Source organism: Crassostrea angulata, chromosome 3, assembly GCF_025612915.1.
Source record: "Crassostrea angulata isolate pt1a10 chromosome 3, ASM2561291v2, whole genome shotgun sequence".
Taxonomy (NCBI): Eukaryota; Metazoa; Mollusca; class Bivalvia; order Ostreida; family Ostreidae; genus Magallana; species Magallana angulata.
Window position 1 is genome coordinate 12,469,906 of NC_069113.1, and position 20,362 is coordinate 12,490,267.

The window sequence follows — 20,362 nt, forward strand, 5'->3', positions numbered from 1 at the left end:
CAAAAAGATCCTTTACAATTGTTTATATATGGGATATTTAGCTACATCAAACTCTGAACCTTCTTGTGAGGCCGAAGAATTGTCCTGGAGCCAAAGTCTTAACAATTATAAAGAATCATCTTGCTGATTAGTTTCTGAGAAGAAGATTTTTAAAGATTTACTCTTTATTCCTATGTAAAACTTTAACACCCCCCCCCCCCCATGTGGCCTCACCCTACCCCCGGGGGTCATGATTTTCACAACTTTGAATCTACACTACTTGAGGATGCTTCCACACAAGTTTCAGCTTTCCTGGCTGTTTAGTTTCTGAGAAGAAGATTTTTAAAGATTTACTCTATATATTCCTATGTAAAACTTCGACCCCCCATTGTGGCCCCAACCTAACCCCAGGGGTTATGATTTTCACAACTTTGAATCTACACTACCTGAGGATGCTTCCACACAAGTTTCAGCTTTCCTGGCCGATTAGTTTCTGAGAAGAAGATTTTTAAAGATTTATTCTATATATTCCTATGTAAAACTTCGACCCCCCATTGTGGCCCCACCCTACCCCCGGGGGTCATGATTTTCACAACTTTGAATCTACACTACCTGAGGATGCTTCCACACAAGTTTCAGCTTTCCTGGCTGTTTAGTTTCTGAGAAGAAGATTTTTAAAGATTTACTCTATATATTCCTATGTAAAACTTCGACCCCCCATTGTGGCCCCAACCTAACCCCAGGGGTTATGATTTTCACAACTTTGAATCTACACTACCTGAGGATGCTTCCACACAAGTTTCAGCTTTCCTGGCTGTTTAGTTTCTGAGAAAAAGATTTTTAAAGATTTATTCTATATATTCCTATGTAAAATTTCGACCCCCCATTGTGGCCCCACCCTACACCCGGGGTCATGATTTTCACAACTTTGAATCTACACTACCTGAGGATGCTTCCACACAAGTTTCAGCTTTCCTGGCTGTTTAGTTTCTGAGAAGAAGATTTTTAAAGATTTACTCTATATATTCCTATGTAAAACTTCGACCCCCCATTGTGGCCCCACCCTACCCCCGGGGGTCATGATTTTCACAACTTTGAATCTACACTACCTGAGGATGCTTCCACACAAGTTTCAGCTTTCCTGGTTTTCTGGTTCTTGAGAAGAAGATTTTTGAAAATTTCTCGAAATTTTTCATTAATTTCTAATTATCTCCCCTTGAAAACGGGTGTGGCCCTTAATTTTCACAACTTTGAATCATCTTTGCCTAAGGATGATTTGTGCCAAGTTTGGTTGAAATTGGCCCAGTAGTTCTTGAGAAGATGTTGAAAATGTGAAAAGTTTACGGACGGACGGACGGACAGACGGACAGACGGACAGACGGACGACAGACAAAATGTGATCAGAATAGCTCACTTGAGCTTTCAGCTCAGGTGAGCTAAAAAATATATAACAATCAGTGAATCTCGCACCAATAGCAAAAAATGTGATGTCACAATTACCCTTGTGAAATTCAAACCAGGTAACTATTAATAGATTATTAATTTTTGGTATTCTTGTGTAAAAAAAATGTAAGGTAACAATTTCTTCGTATTCTACAAAAAAATATCACTGTAAAACAGGGTCAACATTTCACTGAAAATATTCCTAGTTCTTGGTTTTTAATTATAAGATCAAAACCACAAACCCTCGGACACTCAAACTTTATGCAGCAGTACTTAACTGGTTTTATTTTGTCTCAGAATAGGAATTAACCCCAACAGCTTTTTATTTGATGAACAAACTATTATTCAAACTAATTTTAATTTCTTTTATTTATATTAAATCAACACATGCCCCACAAATATATGACACATATGTAGAATCAAACTAAAGAAATACATGTACTTAGTATCTGCCAAGCATAACAAAAATCAAAGTTAATCTATAATGTAACGTTATATTGTATCATCTTGTAAATCAAAGTCAATTTAATCAACATACACAAAGTTTACTTGTATCACAGTTTTCATTCAGGTAGGTAATTTTACTAGTACATACTGGCAAATTACAAGAATTACGTTGTATAAATATATATGTCTTGCAATGCATAGCAAAACTCAAAGAAATTGTACATTGATGATCTACAAAAAATCAATGTTAAACCCAAATGCCCTTATTTGTAGGTTTAAATGATTTTCTTCATAATTAAATTTTTTAATTATCATTAAAAAAATCATGTAGACATATCACAGTTTTCATCAAAATAGGCACCTTTTATATACATGTTAATAGAAATATTTTGTATATTTGCCTGGCAATGCATAACAAAAATCATTTGATAAGTATACATATATAACGTACATATAACCAACATGTAAATCAATACATGTAAATCAAAGATAATTAAAGAAAATCACAATGCCCTAATATCTATGTGACAAACAAAGAACATCATGCAGTCTGTGCCATTTACTACAGTTAAAAAACAATAACATAAAAACATGTGTCAAAAAATGAGACATAATTTGGATACAATATAGTAATCACATGGTTGAAGATCTTGATTTGAAGAACTCATTATGAAAATAAGATGATACAAGGAAATGCTAATACATGATCTATAAAGCCCTGCTTTTAATACATCTGACATGGGGATTTAAGCCATAGCTGCATGTAGTCCTTTTGACACTTGTAATACCCTGTACAATGTAATTCTAAAAATATAATTAAGTACCTTAAAATCAACCTCAAATCATATCTCCATTTTAATCATATCCATTTTATTTTTCTTAATGAAATAACATAAAAATGATATACCGGGGTATGCAATAAGTCAAGTCCTCAAATATTTTTGGGGGTATATTAAAAATTTTAGCACCTTTGAGGAACCCCTGCATGGGATCCAGGGACTTCTACCCCAGCCTTTGGAGGACCTCTATCCTTGCTTTTGAAGGACCTCTAATACGGCCCTCATCCAATAGGTGACGGACACTGCCCCTGGGTCCGGGCTCTTTAACCTATCCGCACTCACATAACTGGCGCGACCAGCCTTGGCCTTCATGCTGGCAGTGGCCTGAGCAGCTGATTCTGCTGCCTAAAAGGCGTAAAAGGAAGAGTGCATCTTACTCCGTAATATCTGATTACTATTACAGTAAATTACATAAATATTAACAGATACACACAACTATACTCTATCATTCTGTAGCTATTATTATTTAATCACCATACACTAGTTGTGGTCTTTATTTAATTTAATTTTAAAAACACTTTTTTTTTGTTTTTGGTATTTTGTTTAATTTACCTTTACTGATGCTTCTAAAGCTTGCACAGGTGTACAGGATGATATTTTCTCAGACAGTGTTGTACCTGCTGCCACGAGGGAATCAATCTGGAATAGCAAGAGAGGTAACCCTGAAATCTCCAAATTATGTACCAAAAGGACATTGTATTATAAAGTTTAAAACCTAGTAATCTTATTGGTAATTTTTCAGATTTGATGTTAATCATTTATCCTTCAGTGAATAAATAATTACCATTGTCCTGTCACCTGGCTCAGCTCTTCCATATCTATTAAACAAAATAATATTATATTTTATTATACTTTCATGTTAAATACTGAAATCTGATTGGTTTAGACGCAGTTGATAATCCGTTCTAATACCCTCAGCGTTAGCAACACACTTGGCAACGGGTAACACAACAAATTGTTACATGCGCATAGTTCGCCATAGAATTCACGTCATTTCTATACAAAAGCAGTAAAAATTTCTCTAAAATTAAGACATTTAGTAGAATAAAATAAATAGTGCCTATTTGGAAGGATAACAGTTGAAATTGACACCCCTTGAAAACCATTGTCAACCTCCGCTCTCGGGGTGTTATTTTCAACTGTTACCCTCCCAAACAGGCACTTTCTATATAATGTACAAAATGAAAAAATTAAAAGATTTGTTGCACTGATTGATAATTTGTAAATCTGGTTTAAACATGTTTGAATTGCAAAACAAATTCATTCATATTGTATACAATAACATGCCTTCAACAAAATATGATATGCCAGCAAAACATATGGTATTTATATGCTTGATATTACAATTAAATGTCATTTTTAAAAAATATTTTGACCTATCTTTAAATTTAAAGAAGTGAAGAAAAAATATGGGGCAATTAACAGCTTTTTTATAAATGGCTTTGCAGTTACAAAAAGATTTAAAAACTACTTCAAATGGTATAGAAATAAAATTAATTTCTTATTACAATGTTATGACCATCTACAGATTAAAATGTGAAAATACTGAATAGCATTTTTTCCAGACAAATATATCTTGTATACATTTGTTTCAATTCATTAATTTTTATTTACCTCATGACTGTGCTGTTTCCATTCAATAAAGCCCTCACCCAGTCGTTAGGAGTCACAGAGGACTGCAGACATTGGGATGCAGATGTAAGAAACAAACTGTAGAGCTGCATAAAAAAGAATTAATAATCACATCTATGTTTTTCATAAAGCTTTGTTCTGCAAACAAATTTCCACAAATCACTTTTTAAAAATATCGCCTACTTACTCAAAAAATTTTCTTTTTTTTTTTATTTTGCAGAGAGTGGACTATTAGCCAAACAAAACTTTGCACAACTACCGGTAACGTTTGTATTTGGTAAAGGGCATTCATATCAAAAGAGTAATATACAATATATTTACATTCATGAAGTATGATTCCCTCTATTTCTTATGATAAGAACAAGTGCACTTAACAAAGGCACAGGTAGGAACAAAATATTTGTAAACAGGGGGTTTGGAAGGCAGCGTTATGTACTTTTTCTGCAATGTCGCCACCTTCATATCCCACATGCATTAACAAAGAAAGCATTTTATTGTTTAAATAAACAATAAAATGCTTTCCATTGGGCTATGATGCAACATACTGCTCCTGATGATCCTCCCATGGAATCCTCTACGATCCTCGCCAGGGACAGAGCCAGATTGGCCGGGACTCCTACAGGCAGACTAGGGTTGTCTTTTGAACCCAGACTTTGTAAAATTGCTGTGTATAGCAAAATGCACTATATGTACATATAGCTCATTAAACCATGATGAATTTTCAAACATTTCAGTAAGGTTTTGCTCATTATATGAAATTTTTTGGCATATCTAATTACATGTAAATCCATTCTGTAGATGAATACAGGTTTTAAACTATATGTAACAACGTTTCTAATTTGATTCTGGATTCTTACATTATAAACATAGCTCAAACCTAAATTGATCCATCGATAGAAATTTTTTTTATAAAAATAATTGCAAACCAACAGACGCAGGGTAAAATTGCATTGTATATCTTCAACTTACCCGGTAATTCATTCTTTTATTTCAATAACGATCCAGGTATATATTTCCATAGTTAATTTTTGTACTACAATTTTTTTGATTGACGTTTCTGACCTTTGGCCCCCCGGGCCAAGGTAGACCCACAGTCCCCGTCCCCACTCTCCTTGTCCAGGGTGTTGAGCTCAGTCTCTGCTGCCATCAGTCTCTCCATGGACAGCTTTATCATCTCATACAACATGTCTGCAGTCTCTGGAAGTAAAATCAAATTTCAATCAAATTAGATATAAAAAGACACTAAAAAATTAATGTAAAGATCCATTTGACTATCTACAAGGCAACTTTGGAAGTGAGGAGGTGCATTTACCCATTTAAAGCGGCTGTTTTAGAATTATTTTCAAGTGTTAATTGTGTTAATTACGAAATTTGAAGCAATGAGTTCTGATTACTGAAATGGGATAAATCACCTCCAGTGGCCATGCATTCATTAAATAAAAGCCCTACTGTCTTGTACATGTATATGTGCTCACAACTCTTTTCTTTCTGAAAACTTTTTACTGTCAAACACTAATTAGTCAATAGAGTCTGGGTACTTACCCTTTGGTACTTGGACGGCATCGGTAGATTTGGCCACCACATCCTCTTGGCTGTAGGGCATAACTCCTGGAGTTTCCCGAGTTGATATTCCTACAGGTAACAGGGGCACTGACCAGCCTGGAGCAGTGGTGCCAGCATCTGTCAGGGTAAATCTAAACATTGCATTCATGTATAAAATGAAATTATTTGTAAATGATACTTTAAACTGCAAAGCAATATGTTATTCTCATACCGGTAGATAAATGTCTTTATAGTGATCCAAAACACTGTACTTTATGACATGTATCAAATTTTTGTTTCTTCTGTATTAGTGCTGTAACATTATCTGACTGTTAGTGAGAATATAAGAATTTAATTACAATTACACCTTGATATTACCTAAGCATCGTTTGATTGTTTCATCGAGATGTAGAAGAGTTATAGAGACACCAGCCATCTCTAGTGATGTCATAAAGGATCCACTGTAGGCTCTCTCCACTACCACTCCTCGACTCTCTTTAAAATATACCAGTCTATACTATATAACATTAAATGATGAATTTCTTAACTTTACAAACGAACTTACTTAAACTAATAAAATGTTGTATATACATTGTATATTTAAAAGTATTGAAAGGTTTCACTCTTTTCATCACATTGTTCCTTACCTAACTGTTGGATTGCCTCTTTAGCGATGATGCTCATTTCCAAAACAGAAGTTCCACCAAGGTTGTTAATCATGCACACCACTCTGTCACCTTTAAATCAACATGTAAGATGCATCAAATTGGTGTACTTAAATTTGTTATTCATCATGATTTGAAATTGAGCGAGACTTAAAAATATCATCTTTACCCTTTTTGAGGTCAAGGTGTGTGGATGTTTGTGGATTGGTCATGTGATCCAACATCATCTTCACCACTTCTTTGGCTGACAAGAGCTTTAATATTAATTTAATTAATTAATTCAATATTAATTTGTTATTGGTACATTGTATGTAACTTGCAAACCAACAGGGAATTCAGTAAACAAATCAACTAATTAATTTGTTACCCACATTTGAATATCAAATATTTTAAATCCAGGGATGTGGAAAAAAATAATGTCGGCATAAGAATATTAAAAATTACTGCTTTTAGTGCAAAATTAAAACAATTTAACTACATTGGTTTTTAGGATAACATATATACATGTACTATATTTATCTTATCATCTATAAAAAAAAAATCCAAAAAAATTAGGAAAGCATTAAATAAAAAGGGTATTTGAAAGTCTACAGAGTGCAATGACTGTGTATGAAAATAGCTAGTTCAATAAACATGAACGTGATCTGTACATGTCCAGGTACATAAAGGGATATACCAATACTTGTTCATAACTAGTACCCAATGGTATAGAAAAAGAACGTCATGTATGATTGTCAAAATGGTGAATTGAAAGGAGTTTTTTCTATACTATATCACTGTGTGAGCTTAAACATTTTTGTCAAAATTAAATTACTTTGGTCTATGCATAGGTACAAAAATTAATTCACTTCATTTACTAGAATTTCTTTGAATAGGTTTACCTTTGTCCTTTTGACACCTGCCTCTCCATGTATACCTGTAAAAGTGTCAATCATGAATGGTCAATAAATGAAACAATCATTTACATGTAATTAGAAGAGTATACTTTCATAATTTTTAATTAAATCTTTTAAAATATACTTGTATATTTCATTGTACCCAAGTATATACACTGTATAAACCAAAAGTTACTTACCAAGACCCAGCTCCATTTCATCACTTTTCAGTTCAAATGATGGTCCTGCCCCAGGTAAGCTGCAGGGAGTTAAACTGACACCAATTGTTCCTAAATAAAAGAAATCAAAATATTTATTTACTTGAAGTCTACATAAAATCATCTTCTTTTTGTTACAACAAGCTAGACAAACAAATGTATCGTACTTGGCATATTCTAGTACATGTGTAATGTATGAACACAAATAGGGTCAATATTGTTCAAACTGCTTTCTCATGCAATCATGGATGCACTGATATTGCAAAAGGATGTATTTATTCTTACATTTATCTCTTCCAACAAAAATACATCATTCAAGAAACATTTTAAATTCAGCATACATATACTATACAATTATTGCTGTTTTTGAGGTCAATACAATGATTATTAATCTCAAAAGTACAATATTCACCATGCCAAGGATAGCTATGTGTAAATCAATAAAATCATCCTATTGATAAAAAACCCAGTAATAATTGTTTTATTAAATGATTTAGTGAGGAATTGATACAGACATACCAAATTCTGTGTTATAAAGCAAAGATTTTAGTTTGAGGCCATAACTGAACAAACTGAGAAACGAAATGTTTCATTGGACAACATGGATAATGATAATCTGTTTAATCATAGCAGTTTGGAAATTCCCAACAAATTCTTAGTCCAATGTAGGAAAAATCAAATGTTACATTGACCCTGAGGTCTTTTGCAGGTGAATATAACGTTTTCTTTTTCTAGATTGTTGGATATCTGCCAGTCAGAGGGCTGGGAATTAATCAGTCATATAATCACTCATTTTGTAAACAATGTACAGGTAAAGCATTTGACCTACCCATATTTTTGGCAGCATTGCTGGCAACTTGATGAATCTCCTCCAAACTCTTCCCTTCTTCTGCCAAAGCACCACAAATCTATTGAGAAAAGTATATTAAAATTTGGATTTGAAACAATAGGAAAAAGTGTACCATTTCAGGTCTTTGCTCTCTCATTTTTGTCTGCCTCTATATAGAATCATGTCTGTATCAAAAATTAAAACCAAGCCTATGTACCTTGTGAATAAGAACAGTGCCACACAAGCCTCTTCTTCCAGCTGTTTTATCTGATGATGTCAGAGCACAATCTTCTCCTACGACAACCATGTTAACCTTGAGTCCATCAGCTTTCGCCCTTTCTGCTGCCAGGCCAAAGTTAAGTCTGTCCCCAGTGTAGTTTTTAACAATGATCAGCGAACCAGCTGTTTAATACAAATGGAATCATTGTACCGGTTAAGTTTTATTGTAAGAATGCTATTTCTATAATGGTTGAAATCAAAGTTGAGCACCCACTTGGTACATGTATAACATGTAACAATGCTTCATGTAAACTTGGATAACAAACCTGCCCCTGGTTTACTGATGGTCCTCAGAGCAGCCAGTATACTACTTGGGGGAGGGGATGTAAACACTGCACCAGCTACAGCTGCTGACAACATTCCTGATCCAATGTAACCTGTAAAATTACATGTGAACAAGATATTATAATGTTACATTGTAAATTAAATTAAATGGTCATCAAACGTGAAAATTCCAAGTACCAGGGTACGACTTTAAATGGATTTAACAGTTATCTATTGTACTTCCTGTACTTCTTTATTGTTGTGAAATATGGGGAGTGGATCTCTCATTGAAAGATATTTCAGTTATCGAAAAATTTCATGTAAAATTTCTTAAAGATATACTTGGATTACATTGCAAAGCATCTAATGCTGGTTGTTTGGCAGAATTAAACAGGTTACCACTTTGGTCTAAAATCTCATTCTCAAGCATTAAATATTGGAATCACTTGATCACATCTAATTCTTTGGCATTTAAATTATATCAGGGAACGATCAATTCCAATTCCTGGACTAAGAAAAAATTTATGGCATCCTAGACAATTTGGGATTCTCAAACATTAGTAATTATAAAAGCACAATCCAACACTTTTTACCAAACATAAAGCAAAGAATCATTGACCAATGTATCCAAGAGCAATCATCAAAAATTTTTAGTTCAGAAAAACTTTCATTTTTTCAAAAATTATATATGAGAAAAAGAAGTCCTTATGTTGATATACTCAGGAAAAGATCTGAGAGATCCTCTATTAGTAGAATAAGATTAAGTGCACATAAACTTGCAATAGAAAGTGGTAGATATAATAATGCCACAATTAGGAATGAAAGATATTGTAATGCTTGTAAAACTGGTGCAATTGAAGATGAAACTCATTTTCTTTTTCAATGTAAAGCCTATTCTCATCTAAGGACCAGCTATTTTAGTAATTTTTATAAGATAAGTAAAATAAATATTGCCAATAACTTGGACAAAGAAAGATACATTTTACATGTATGTTTAAATAGTGAAATACATACTATTTTAAATATTACTGTTAAATTCATTAATGACTGCTTTGAACACAGATGTCAATTAGACTAAGGAAATGTTAAACTGATCTATATAGATCAGTAAAAATATATATACTGTACATGCAACTATTGTAAACATACAATGATGTTCTTATATATTCATTGGGCCTTTGCCAATTATTGTAATTGTGTTTGTGCCAATAAAATATTTATATTTGTATTTGTATGAATGTCATCACTCCCTGTAGAATACAGAATGTTTATTTTCTATTTCAAAATATCATAAAGTGTATAATCTGATGTTATGTAACGTAGAACTACTTTCTGTTTACAACCTGCATGTGCAGGCTCATGTCCAGACCCTCCCCCACACAGCAGAGTCACTTTTCCTTCTTTGATCACATCCTCTATGTCATGGCGGACCACCACCCGATGTCCTTGTAGCACTCGGAGACCCGGGTTCACAATCACCAAACCCTCCAGCGCCTCGTCTACGCAGCTGTCCACTGAGTTGATTAGTTTCTTGGAAGACATGACTTCTGTGACAATTTACTGAGGAAACGCTGGATGAAAATATACCCTGCTTCCCTTGTATGTTTTTATCATGGAAATGTGTACGTTATTTTCTTAAGCGTTTAAACGACACAATCTATGTAATCTAAAAGTAAGACTACTACACTGGCACAATCCGGATAGTATGGATAGTTTTTAAAATACACAAAAAGTTATGTCATTTTGAAATTTACCTAGTACAAAATAAAGTACAATCCTTCAATAATGTTCAAAGCAAACCAAATTTTTACAGAAACATAACATTTTCTTTAAAAAAAAAAGGGGGGGGGGGGGGGGCAAATCCTAATTGGGGGGGGGGGGGGGGGGGCGCATAGATAATACATTCAGGTAAAAGCTTGTTTATTTCACGACAATTCTTTATATGCTCCCCAAAAAAGAAGGGGACCAACTCCAACTCCTTCTTCTTCAAATTCTGGTTTTCTGTGATATATATAATAATCATGTACAGTGTATTTTAATAAAAATATGGACGTGTTTGTTGCGAGAAAGTTATTCTCGTAATTTACTTTCATTGACTTTACAATTTTCATTTAGGAACCGTAGAGGCTTATAAATCACAAAAAAGTATCGGACCACACTGGGTAATTTTCATAAATATAAGTATTTACTTTTTTGGGGTAAGCGACGGAAGGGGCGAGGTGAGACGATAGATTTTTCGGACTCGGTCGTGACGTCACAATGAGCCATTCATAAAAGCCAATAATAGATGACGTCACAATGACCATTATTTCATTCCACTTCGAAAACATCGGAGGTAGGACGTTTATTTTTTACCAAACACTGTATAATAAGATCAATATCTTCTTTCTTTTATACAGAATGTGAATTACAGTTGAATGCTTTTCTTTATTGTCAGGATAAAAAGAGTACGGTTCTGATAGTAACTGCTATTTTTGATGGAGAATTACCCTGCACACACAACGCAACCAAATCGTTGGATAATAACTGAAACTATGAAAACTATTCAATGCATCGAGGTAAATCATATAATTTTTTTTGTCGTTTTCATCAAAATTTTGATAAATGCAATGGCAGTTTAAGTTATTTAATGAGAAGAACTGAAAAAACGATATACATTTAGATTATTTTGCCAAACAAAGTATAATTACAACATGTTAAAATTTCAATTTTCACCAGGTTTTAGGTTGGATGTCGCCCGTAAACAAACAGTATCAAACTCAGCTGATGAACACCAACAATAGTTCATCCCAAGTGGAGCCAGATCTAAAGGAAGTCCAGGTAAAAATGAGACAATAACAATGTGTGTAGTAGCGTTTTCTTTATATATGTATAAATGAAAACTCCACGTCTCAGGTTCGATGGATTTATTATAATTTCATTATGAACCCTGTAAAAGGTCAACAATAGCGTATAAGCATTCATTATAACAATAAACATATTATATTAATACAATGACATTTTCATATAATTATACATGAATTAATTTCTTTAAAAGTTGACAATATATACTGAGTAAATTATGCAAAAGAATCATAAGAGTTATACAGCTCTTATGCATAATAAATATAATACATATTTCTATACATGTATACCTGATTATGGATCAGGGTTCCAATTAGGTGTATGGCCCGATTAATGGGTGAAAATACTGAATGGCCAATAGCCCTATTAATAAACATATAAAACCGATATACAAACTTCATATACATGTACTTTGATTCAAACAAAGTTTAATTTGATCACTACTAAGTGAAACTCAGTATATTGCATTTAAATTACATTAAAGGTAAAAAACAGATTAATTAATGGAAAATAAAGAATTAGTATGAAAAAGAAGTCAACTTACAGTCAATGTCCTGGAATCTGTCGTAATTAATTAATGTAAATATATATAAAGTCAAATAACCCAGGAACCAAGATTGACCTCACAACTGGCTGAAAATATTTCTAGTTCTGACTGACCAGTACCAAGAACTTGGCGGGAATCTCCCTCAACCAATGAAAATCAAGGATTTCAATAACTAGCCTCAGGACTTATATGAATAAGGAAAATAAAAACCAAAACTATTGTATGCTTTTATTAATTACGGAAAGTCATCGCGGATATTCAAAACGCGAATTGTAGAAATTATTGGTTGCATTTGATATTTAATCATTTAAATAAAAACAAATTAAAAATAACACTCTACCACATATGCCCCCTCCTCACAAAATGACGTCCTCGTCATTACACATGGAGCAAATATGTAATAGAAACTGAAATATCAAACGGAATAAAAAATATTATGATACACCTTTACTCTTTGTCTAAAACAGCATTTAACATGGCCCTGCACACCATATTTATAGCAAACTCTCCATCTCGCATCCACTGGGGAGGCTTTGTTGTTCTATGGGATCTGCGAGGGAGAGGTAATGGTGGTCTGGTCTTGGTACCTGAAATATCATTATCTGTGATATTGGTATTTGTATCTTCCACTGAAGATTTACTTACCTCATCATGATCAGCTCCTTCTGTAACATCATCAGTAGATGTGTTTACACTATTTTCAGATGTGGAAGCATTTTCCTCCATGACGGAATGAGAAGCGTCCTCCTCGGCTTCCATACTCTGACTTCTCTTGTCTTCATAGTCGTCACCACTCCGATCAAGAGGGATATCTGATGTTTGCGCTGTATGCCTAGGCACTGATTTCACTTTCTTTGTGGTAACAAAGAAAATCTCTGATTCATCATCTGAATCATCATCTGCATCGTCATCTGTATCATCAGTCCTTTCTATTTCAACAGGCTGTCTGTTGACATCACGGACTTTTCTCTTCCTTCTGGGAGCTGGTATAGGTCTATTGTCTGATTTATCCTGATCATCAAAGTTGGTTTCTATTGGAAGGAGAAGGTTCCTGTGAAGGGTGCGCTGTCTCCCTTCACCATTCTCTTTCTTCACAACAAATACAGGGATTTCCGGGTTTGGTTGTGATAGTACAACATAAGGGTCTTCTTCCCATCTGTTGGAAAGCTTATGTTTCCCATCAAATGCTACAATCTTAACTAGTACCCGGTCTCCAACTTTGATGTTGTTTCCTCTTATTTTCTGGTCATAAAATCTCTTTTGTCTCTCTTGTGCTAGCTTTGTTGCTTTCATGGCTATCTCGTGTGCCTTCTCTAGTCTGATCTTTAAGTCTGCAACATAGCTACTCATTGGCTGCTTCTTTGTACCATCACTCAAGCCAAAAGCTATGTCAACGGGTAACAAGGGCTGTCTCCCATACATCAGTAAGTATGGAGTTTGACCAGTGGTCTCTTGCCTTAAAGAGTTGTAGGCATGCACCATAGGACCAACATACTTCTTCCAGTTCTGCTTCTGTTCAACGGTTAATGTCCCTAACATCTGAAGTAATGTTCGGTTGAACCTTTCCGTGAGACCATTACCCATTGGATGGTATGGGGTAGTTCTTGATCGCTCAATGCCTGTAAGTTCACAAAGTTCCTTAATGAGTTTCGATTCAAAATTGGCACCTTGGTCAGAATGAAGACGTTTTGGAAGTCCGTAGTGAATGACAAAATTGTTATAAAAGGCTTCAGCAGTCGTTTTAGCGGTTTGATTCTTGGTTGGTATAGCAACGGCATATTTGGTGAAGTGATCAGTTATTACTAAAATGTGCTGATATCCTCCTTTTGAAGATTCTAATGAAAGATAATCCAAACAAACTAATTCTAATGGTTGTGAAGTCTGAATGTTCACTAATGGAGCTCTGATGTTGGTTGGTGATTTCCTTAGCAGACATCTTTTACAGCCTTTAATCCATTGCTCAATGTCACCAGTCATCCCAGGCCAAAAGAATCTCTCTCTAATAAAAGCTGTTGTCTTGTCTCTGCCTGGATGACCAAGATTGTCGTGCGACATTCCTAGTACCTCAGAAACTAGCTCTGGCGGTATTACAAGCTGTTGATGAGTTTCAAACTCTGTCATTCTCTCTCTGTACAGTTTGTTGTCAATGATCTTAAATCTCTTGAAATTTTTCCTGAAGATTGTCGACTCTTGTATTGGAGGTAAATCATGTTTCTGGCAGACACAACGTGTCCTACATACTTCACTCTTCTCCTAAATAATGCGCACTTCTTCGGTGACAACTTGATGCCACTATCCATAAGGCGTTGAAACACTAGCTTCAGTCTATCCAAGTGCTCATCAAAATTATCTCCAGAGAACACAATAGCATCATCCAGGTATATGAAGCAAATGTGATGGTGAAGGTCACCTAAGCATTCCTCCATAAGGCGCTGGTATGTTGCAGGAGCATTAACCAATCCCATTGCCATCCGGTTATGCTCAAAGAATCCAAGGGGGCCCACCGTAAAGGCAGTCCGCTCCTTGTGCTCCTCTGCAATAGGGATCTGATAGTACCCTGACTTCATATCCAGGACTGAAAAATAAGTATTCCCAGCAAGTGAGTCAAGTATCTCATCGATACGAGGAAGAGCATAGTTGTCCTTCTTTGTTCTGCTGTTAAGGTGGCGATAGTCTATACAGATCCTTAACTGTCCATCCTTCTTCCGGACTAGTACAACGTTGGACGAGAAAGGTGAGTGAGACCTTCTAATGATTCCAGCTGATAGTTGCTGTTCTAGATGTTCTCGTACTTCATCTAGCATAGATGGTGGAATGCGTCGGAAACGTTGTTTAAACGGAGACTCATCATTGAGCTCAATCTTGTGCTCAACATATGGGCAATATCCGATATCTGTGTCTCCTTTGGAGAACAATGAGTCAAACTTGCTGAGTAATCCTTGAACTTTCTGCAGTTGATCCTCAGAAAGCTCATCTCGAGGTAAATTAACTTGACTGAATACATCAGATGCCTCTGATAACTGTTCCTTTCTCTGAAAGTTCTGAATGCTAACTTGCTGTACCTCACAAAGTAAAGCACGAGGATTTATTGTCACAGTATTTGTGGTGATGTTGCTAACATGCACTGGGATTGGGGCATTCTCAGCTGTGTCATACGTTATCACGCTGGGCTCTATATCAAGATCAGTTGGAATACGAGACCTTGCAGTAGGTGACAGCATCCCACAGACAGGATAATACCTGTAAGGGAGCTTATCAAACAAGTAGCCTTGGATGGTCACACTACTGTTGGGCGCTATAGTGACAGGTCGTTCCTCAGCTGATCTCACACGAGCCAATACATATGCACGCCGAGACAATCCCCTCTCGCGCAGCGTCATGCAGCGAAATGCAATAAACCAAGGTGTATGTACTTTGACTTTTTGTAAAAATTGAACACCATACTTATCTTTTGTTTCAGATAAAAGTACTGAAAGAATGTTTGTGCCAATTAGAACTGGTACCGACTCATGGTATTTGGTATCATTTACTATGAGAAACAGACATTGGATTGTTTGCGGTGAATCAGCAATGCCATCTACTTGTAACTCACATGATATGACCCCATGATATGGCAACTCAGTACCATCAGCACATTCAAGTGTTAATAAGCACTCAACTGGCTGCAGTGGAATATCGTGAAGATATGTATCATAAAAACTACGACTTAAAGTCGACACTGATGAGCCAGTATCAATGAGTGCCCTTGTCAACACACCTTGTACATGTACTTCTAATTCATTAGATGACCCAACAAGAGTCACATTGTGTTTTGAAATGGATCTTGTACATTTTAAATCATTACTTGTTTCAATGGGACAATTTTTTATTCTGAAGCCCCCAATTTGTCCCTCATTAGTGGCTTCTATTGGTTTAAATCCCTGCGGCGATTGTCTCTGTATCCACCATATCCTCCTCTGTTGGGATAGGACTGGCCATAAGTGTCACCGCCTCTGTATCCTCCTCTATATCCTCCTCTGTATTGACCTTGACCTCTACCATAATGGTGATAACCTCTACCAGCTTGTCCACGGTCTCCAGTACCATTGTAGTTCCTAGTATTGTTCTGGTCACACCTTGTAGGTATTTGGTCTTTTGGGTTTGTTCGTTTAACTTCCTTCTCTACATCTCCAAGTCTCTTATCCATAGCTTCTAATTTCTGCAGAATCATTTCCAAAGATGAATCATCATCTCCTTTTCCAATCTTGGATACTTGTGATTTCTTCTTGTCGGTTGATGTAGAAGAAGAGACTGATGACAGCTCTAAGTCCAGTTCAATAGTGCGTAACTCTCTTCTCAATGTCTCAAAGTCATTGATGATGTCGTACTTGTAACGACTGGCATTACGGAGATTGCTATCCCTTAGTCCAGACCATAGTTTAGTCCTAAGCATCTCATTCTTAGCATCATTACTGATTGCTTTTCTCTCAATGCATCTCTGTAGTATGCTCTCTAATCTCATGCCATAATCAACAACACTTTCTCCATCCTCCTGTTTTGAAGCATAAAACTGTTGAATCAGCTTCTCAGTTGGGTAAATGTTACCATATACACCATCCAATTTAGTCACTATCTGCTCAGGAGTTGCATCTGTTGGTAAAGTCAACAAAAGACTCCTAGCTTTTCCTTTTAATGAAGACCTGATTGCTTGCATAACAATGTTTGCTGAACAAGCACCATCTTTAAGAGCACACTGTACATCATTCTTCCACACATCAAATGATGTCTCACATTTTTCTTCTCCAGAAAAGATAGAGAAACGGGGACGGACAGTAGATGAGTCGAATACAAAGCCCGAACATGTATCTGATTGGGATGTGTGTGTTGGTGGTTCTTCAAATTTGACAGTGTTTGTAGTCTTAGGCCGAGCTCCACCCCATGCAGTGGGTGTGCTATGTGCCATTGGTCTATTAAGTAACTGAAATTCATCATCTGTAATTATTTTGTAATCAGTATGTTCTGATATGTAATCAATCATACGCTGAATTTGTTGTTGAGAGAGTTCACTCTCTTGATCACCCTTTTTCAAATGTACACTTTGATCAGCTGATTCAGTCATATCTAATTAATATCACTAGCCAGTAAGTAATACTAAGTATTGTGCCTATGATTCTAATCTTAGCTAATTAACTAAAGTATAATAAATTCCTTAATTAACTTGCTAATTCAAGACAAGAAAATTAATAGCAATTAGTTATCTGGATTTGTTTCATTTGTTGTTGAAATGTCACAGATCAGCTGTAATAGATGAGGGCTATAAAAAAAAATGAATAATCATATACTGAAATAAATTCTTCTTCTAAATTAAGCTCTGAAAAAAAAAATTGTTTGATTACAAATTATCAATGCATTTCAAATAAAGTTGCAGCTGAAAAATAAAAAAAAATTGTTCACAAAGAATTAAATTCAATTTGGAATCACAATACACCAGGTAAACTGAAAACTGATATTTCAAGAAAGATAACTCTTAAATGTATATTGAACTAAGAAAAAGATAACTCTGGTTAGTAACACGGGTGTAATCAAGCGTGACGAATTTCCGCACAACACTCCTGGGCTGAAAGTTCAAATCTATTTATAGCACTATACTAAACTAGAGATATCCCACAACTAAGTATATAATCTAGATCTCTAAACTAAATACATATGGCTGTAACACAACTGCTATAATCACTAAATATCGCAATCAATTTCAAGCCGCTGATAAAACGCGATCCGCGCTTGATCTAGATCACGAAAGATCACTTACGTACAGCTACTACTGTTTTAAGATCAAAGGGGATTTTCTATAACAAAATACCCTTGTCAAGCAGATTTTGTATCAATCAAACACACTCCATCTATCTATGCACCTTATCGACAGACTTTCAATGACGAACTGACCAAAACAAACACACCGGCACCTGACAGTCAATATACCACATATGCCCCCTCCTCACATATATGTCCCAACGTGGGCGCCATTTCTGTAGTAGCGTTTTCTTTATATATGTATAAATGAAAACTCCACGTCTCAGGTTCGATGGATTTATTATAATTTCATTATGAACCCTGTAAAAGGTCAACAATAGCGTATAAGCATTCATTATAACAATAAACATATTATATTAATACAATGACATTTTCATATAATTATACATGAATTAATTTCTTTAAAAGTTGACAATATATACTGAGTAAATTATGCAAAAGAATCATAAGAGTTATACAGCTCTTATGCATAATAAATATAATACATATTTCTATACATGTATACCTGATTATGGATCAGGGTTCCAATTAGGTGTATGGCCCGATTAATGGGTGAAAATACTGAATGGCCAATAGCCCTATTAATAAACATATAAAACCGATATACAAACTTCATATACATGTACTTTGATTCAAACAAAGTTTAATTTGATCACTACTAAGTGAAACTCAGTATATTGCATTTAAATTACATTAAAGGTAAAAAACAGATTAATTAATGGAAAATAAAGAATTAGTATGAAAAAGAAGTCAACTTACAGTCAATGTCCTGGAATCTGTCGTAATTAATTAATGTAAATATATATAAAGTCAAATAACCCAGGAACCAAGATTGACCTCACAACTGGCTGAAAATATTTCTAGTTCTGACTGACCAGTACCAAGAACTTGGCGGGAATCTCCCTCAACCAATGAAAATCAAGGATTTCAATAACTAGCCTCAGGACTTATATGAATAAGGAAAATAAAAACCAAAACTATTGTATGCTTTTATTAATTACGGAAAGTCATCGCGGATATTCAAAACGCGAATTGTAGAAATTATTGGTTGCATTTGATATTTAATCATTTAAATAAAAACAAATTAAAAATAACACTCTACCACATGTGTAACACTTATAGGAAATATAAAATTAACTTTTTTTGTTCCATAAATAAATTCCTTTTTCCCTTATTTTTATAGAAGTATGTTGACAGCATAATCAAAGGCGCCATCGAAAAAGTTAAAGAAGAGAAGAGTTCAAAACCTTTCAAAGTAAGTTTATACACATAGATTAAATTCCTTTCGTCCATTTTTTTAAACTACTCACACAGTCACTAAGGCTTCGTCTATCCAGGGCTGGTAATCAGATTGTGGCTATATGGATTTCAAAGTATTTCATTTTATAAAATTATCTTATAGGATGCTTTTCAATTTTGATATTGAAGGAAAAAAAACGTTGCTTCGTAACTAGAAGCTGCCGAGACAAGTTTTCTTTGTTCAGAATTGTACCTTCTACGGAAAATATGCATGGAATCAGATGATTTTCATCGGAACTCTCGAAAGTCTGAATATAATTTGGACTGATATAAAAATTTCATTCATGAATTGTAAAAGAAGTGTAAACAATTGAAGCCTACAAATATTATGCGCAAATTTTCATGCATATATTTTACGAGTTCTGACTCGTTACTTTAGCTTTTAGTTACTTAAACACACATATCTTGTTTAGTCATCAGATTATCAATTATCAGATTTATTTGATTTTTTTTTTTTAAATCTAGAACAAAGTTGGCCCAACAATGCCTGATGATCTGGAAAATCGGGATAAAGAGGTACAATTATTTAATGACCATATTTGGCTATTCTATTTTTTATATAAATTTTTTAAGAAATGTATTCTGTCTTTTAAGTTATGCGATTTAAACACAAAACAATTCTTATTTTTAAAAAAATTCAATTTACGAATGATGGCCTATTCAATTTAAAGAGTAGATGTATTTATATTCGTTTGATTCATTGTAGCAAAAAAGAAGATCTTTCAAAGCAAGAATGCTTTCCTTATTCACATGCTGCTTCAGAAAACCAGAGGAATAAGGAAACACGTTATCTTTGAACACTGAAGACACTTATCTGTTAATGTGTAGTTTATTAATGCACAAATTTCTCTAATTTATTTAAAAATTGGG

At 34.6% G+C, this 20,362-nt stretch overlaps 2 protein-coding genes across 2 annotated transcripts; one reads left to right on the forward strand and one right to left on the reverse strand.

Moving 5' to 3' along the window:
• Positions 1-1,772: 1,772 nt before the first annotated feature.
• On the reverse strand, positions 1,773-10,641 carry LOC128176691 (triokinase/FMN cyclase-like). Its single transcript, XM_052843190.1, has 16 exons — positions 10,356-10,641; positions 9,015-9,125; positions 8,687-8,871; positions 8,470-8,548; positions 7,623-7,712; positions 7,429-7,463; positions 6,717-6,801; positions 6,530-6,619; positions 6,261-6,377; positions 5,883-6,020; positions 5,403-5,537; positions 4,886-5,004; positions 4,323-4,426; positions 3,493-3,526; positions 3,261-3,347; positions 1,773-3,053 (listed from the first exon to the last, which is right to left on the reverse strand). The coding sequence occupies exons 1-16, from the start codon at positions 10,552-10,554 to the stop codon at positions 2,895-2,897; spliced, it is 1,767 nt and encodes a 588-aa protein (XP_052699150.1). The 5' UTR covers positions 10,555-10,641; the 3' UTR covers positions 1,773-2,894.
• A 352-nt stretch (positions 10,642-10,993) lies between these two features.
• Positions 10,994-20,339, forward strand: LOC128176791 (uncharacterized). Its single transcript, XM_052843330.1, has 6 exons — positions 10,994-11,347; positions 11,450-11,570; positions 11,731-11,832; positions 19,377-19,448; positions 19,958-20,008; positions 20,199-20,339. Exons 2-6 carry the CDS (start codon positions 11,490-11,492, stop codon positions 20,268-20,270), a joined length of 378 nt encoding a protein of 125 aa, XP_052699290.1. The 5' UTR covers positions 10,994-11,347; positions 11,450-11,489; the 3' UTR covers positions 20,271-20,339.
• The last annotated feature ends 23 nt before the right edge of the window (positions 20,340-20,362 follow it).

Excerpts from the sequence above, each read along its gene's own strand:
- LOC128176691 (XM_052843190.1), bottom strand. The coding sequence starts at position 10,554 with ATGTCTTCCAAGAAACTAATCAACTCAGTGGACAGCTGCGTAGACGAG. Across the intron at positions 6,021-6,260 it reads AACAATCAAACGATGCTTAG|ATGCTGGCACCACTGCTCCA; the intron begins GTAATATCAAGG and ends TTACCCTGACAG. Across the intron at positions 5,005-5,402 it reads CTTGGCCCGGGGGGCCAAAG|CAATTTTACAAAGTCTGGGT; the intron begins GTCAGAAACGTC and ends TGCTATACACAG.
- LOC128176791 (XM_052843330.1), top strand. The coding sequence starts at position 11,490 with ATGGAGAATTACCCTGCACACACAACGCAACCAAATCGTTGGATAATA. Across the intron at positions 11,833-19,376 it reads CAGATCTAAAGGAAGTCCAG|AAGTATGTTGACAGCATAAT; the intron begins GTAAAAATGAGA and ends TTATTTTTATAG. Across the intron at positions 20,009-20,198 it reads TGGAAAATCGGGATAAAGAG|CAAAAAAGAAGATCTTTCAA; the intron begins GTACAATTATTT and ends GATTCATTGTAG.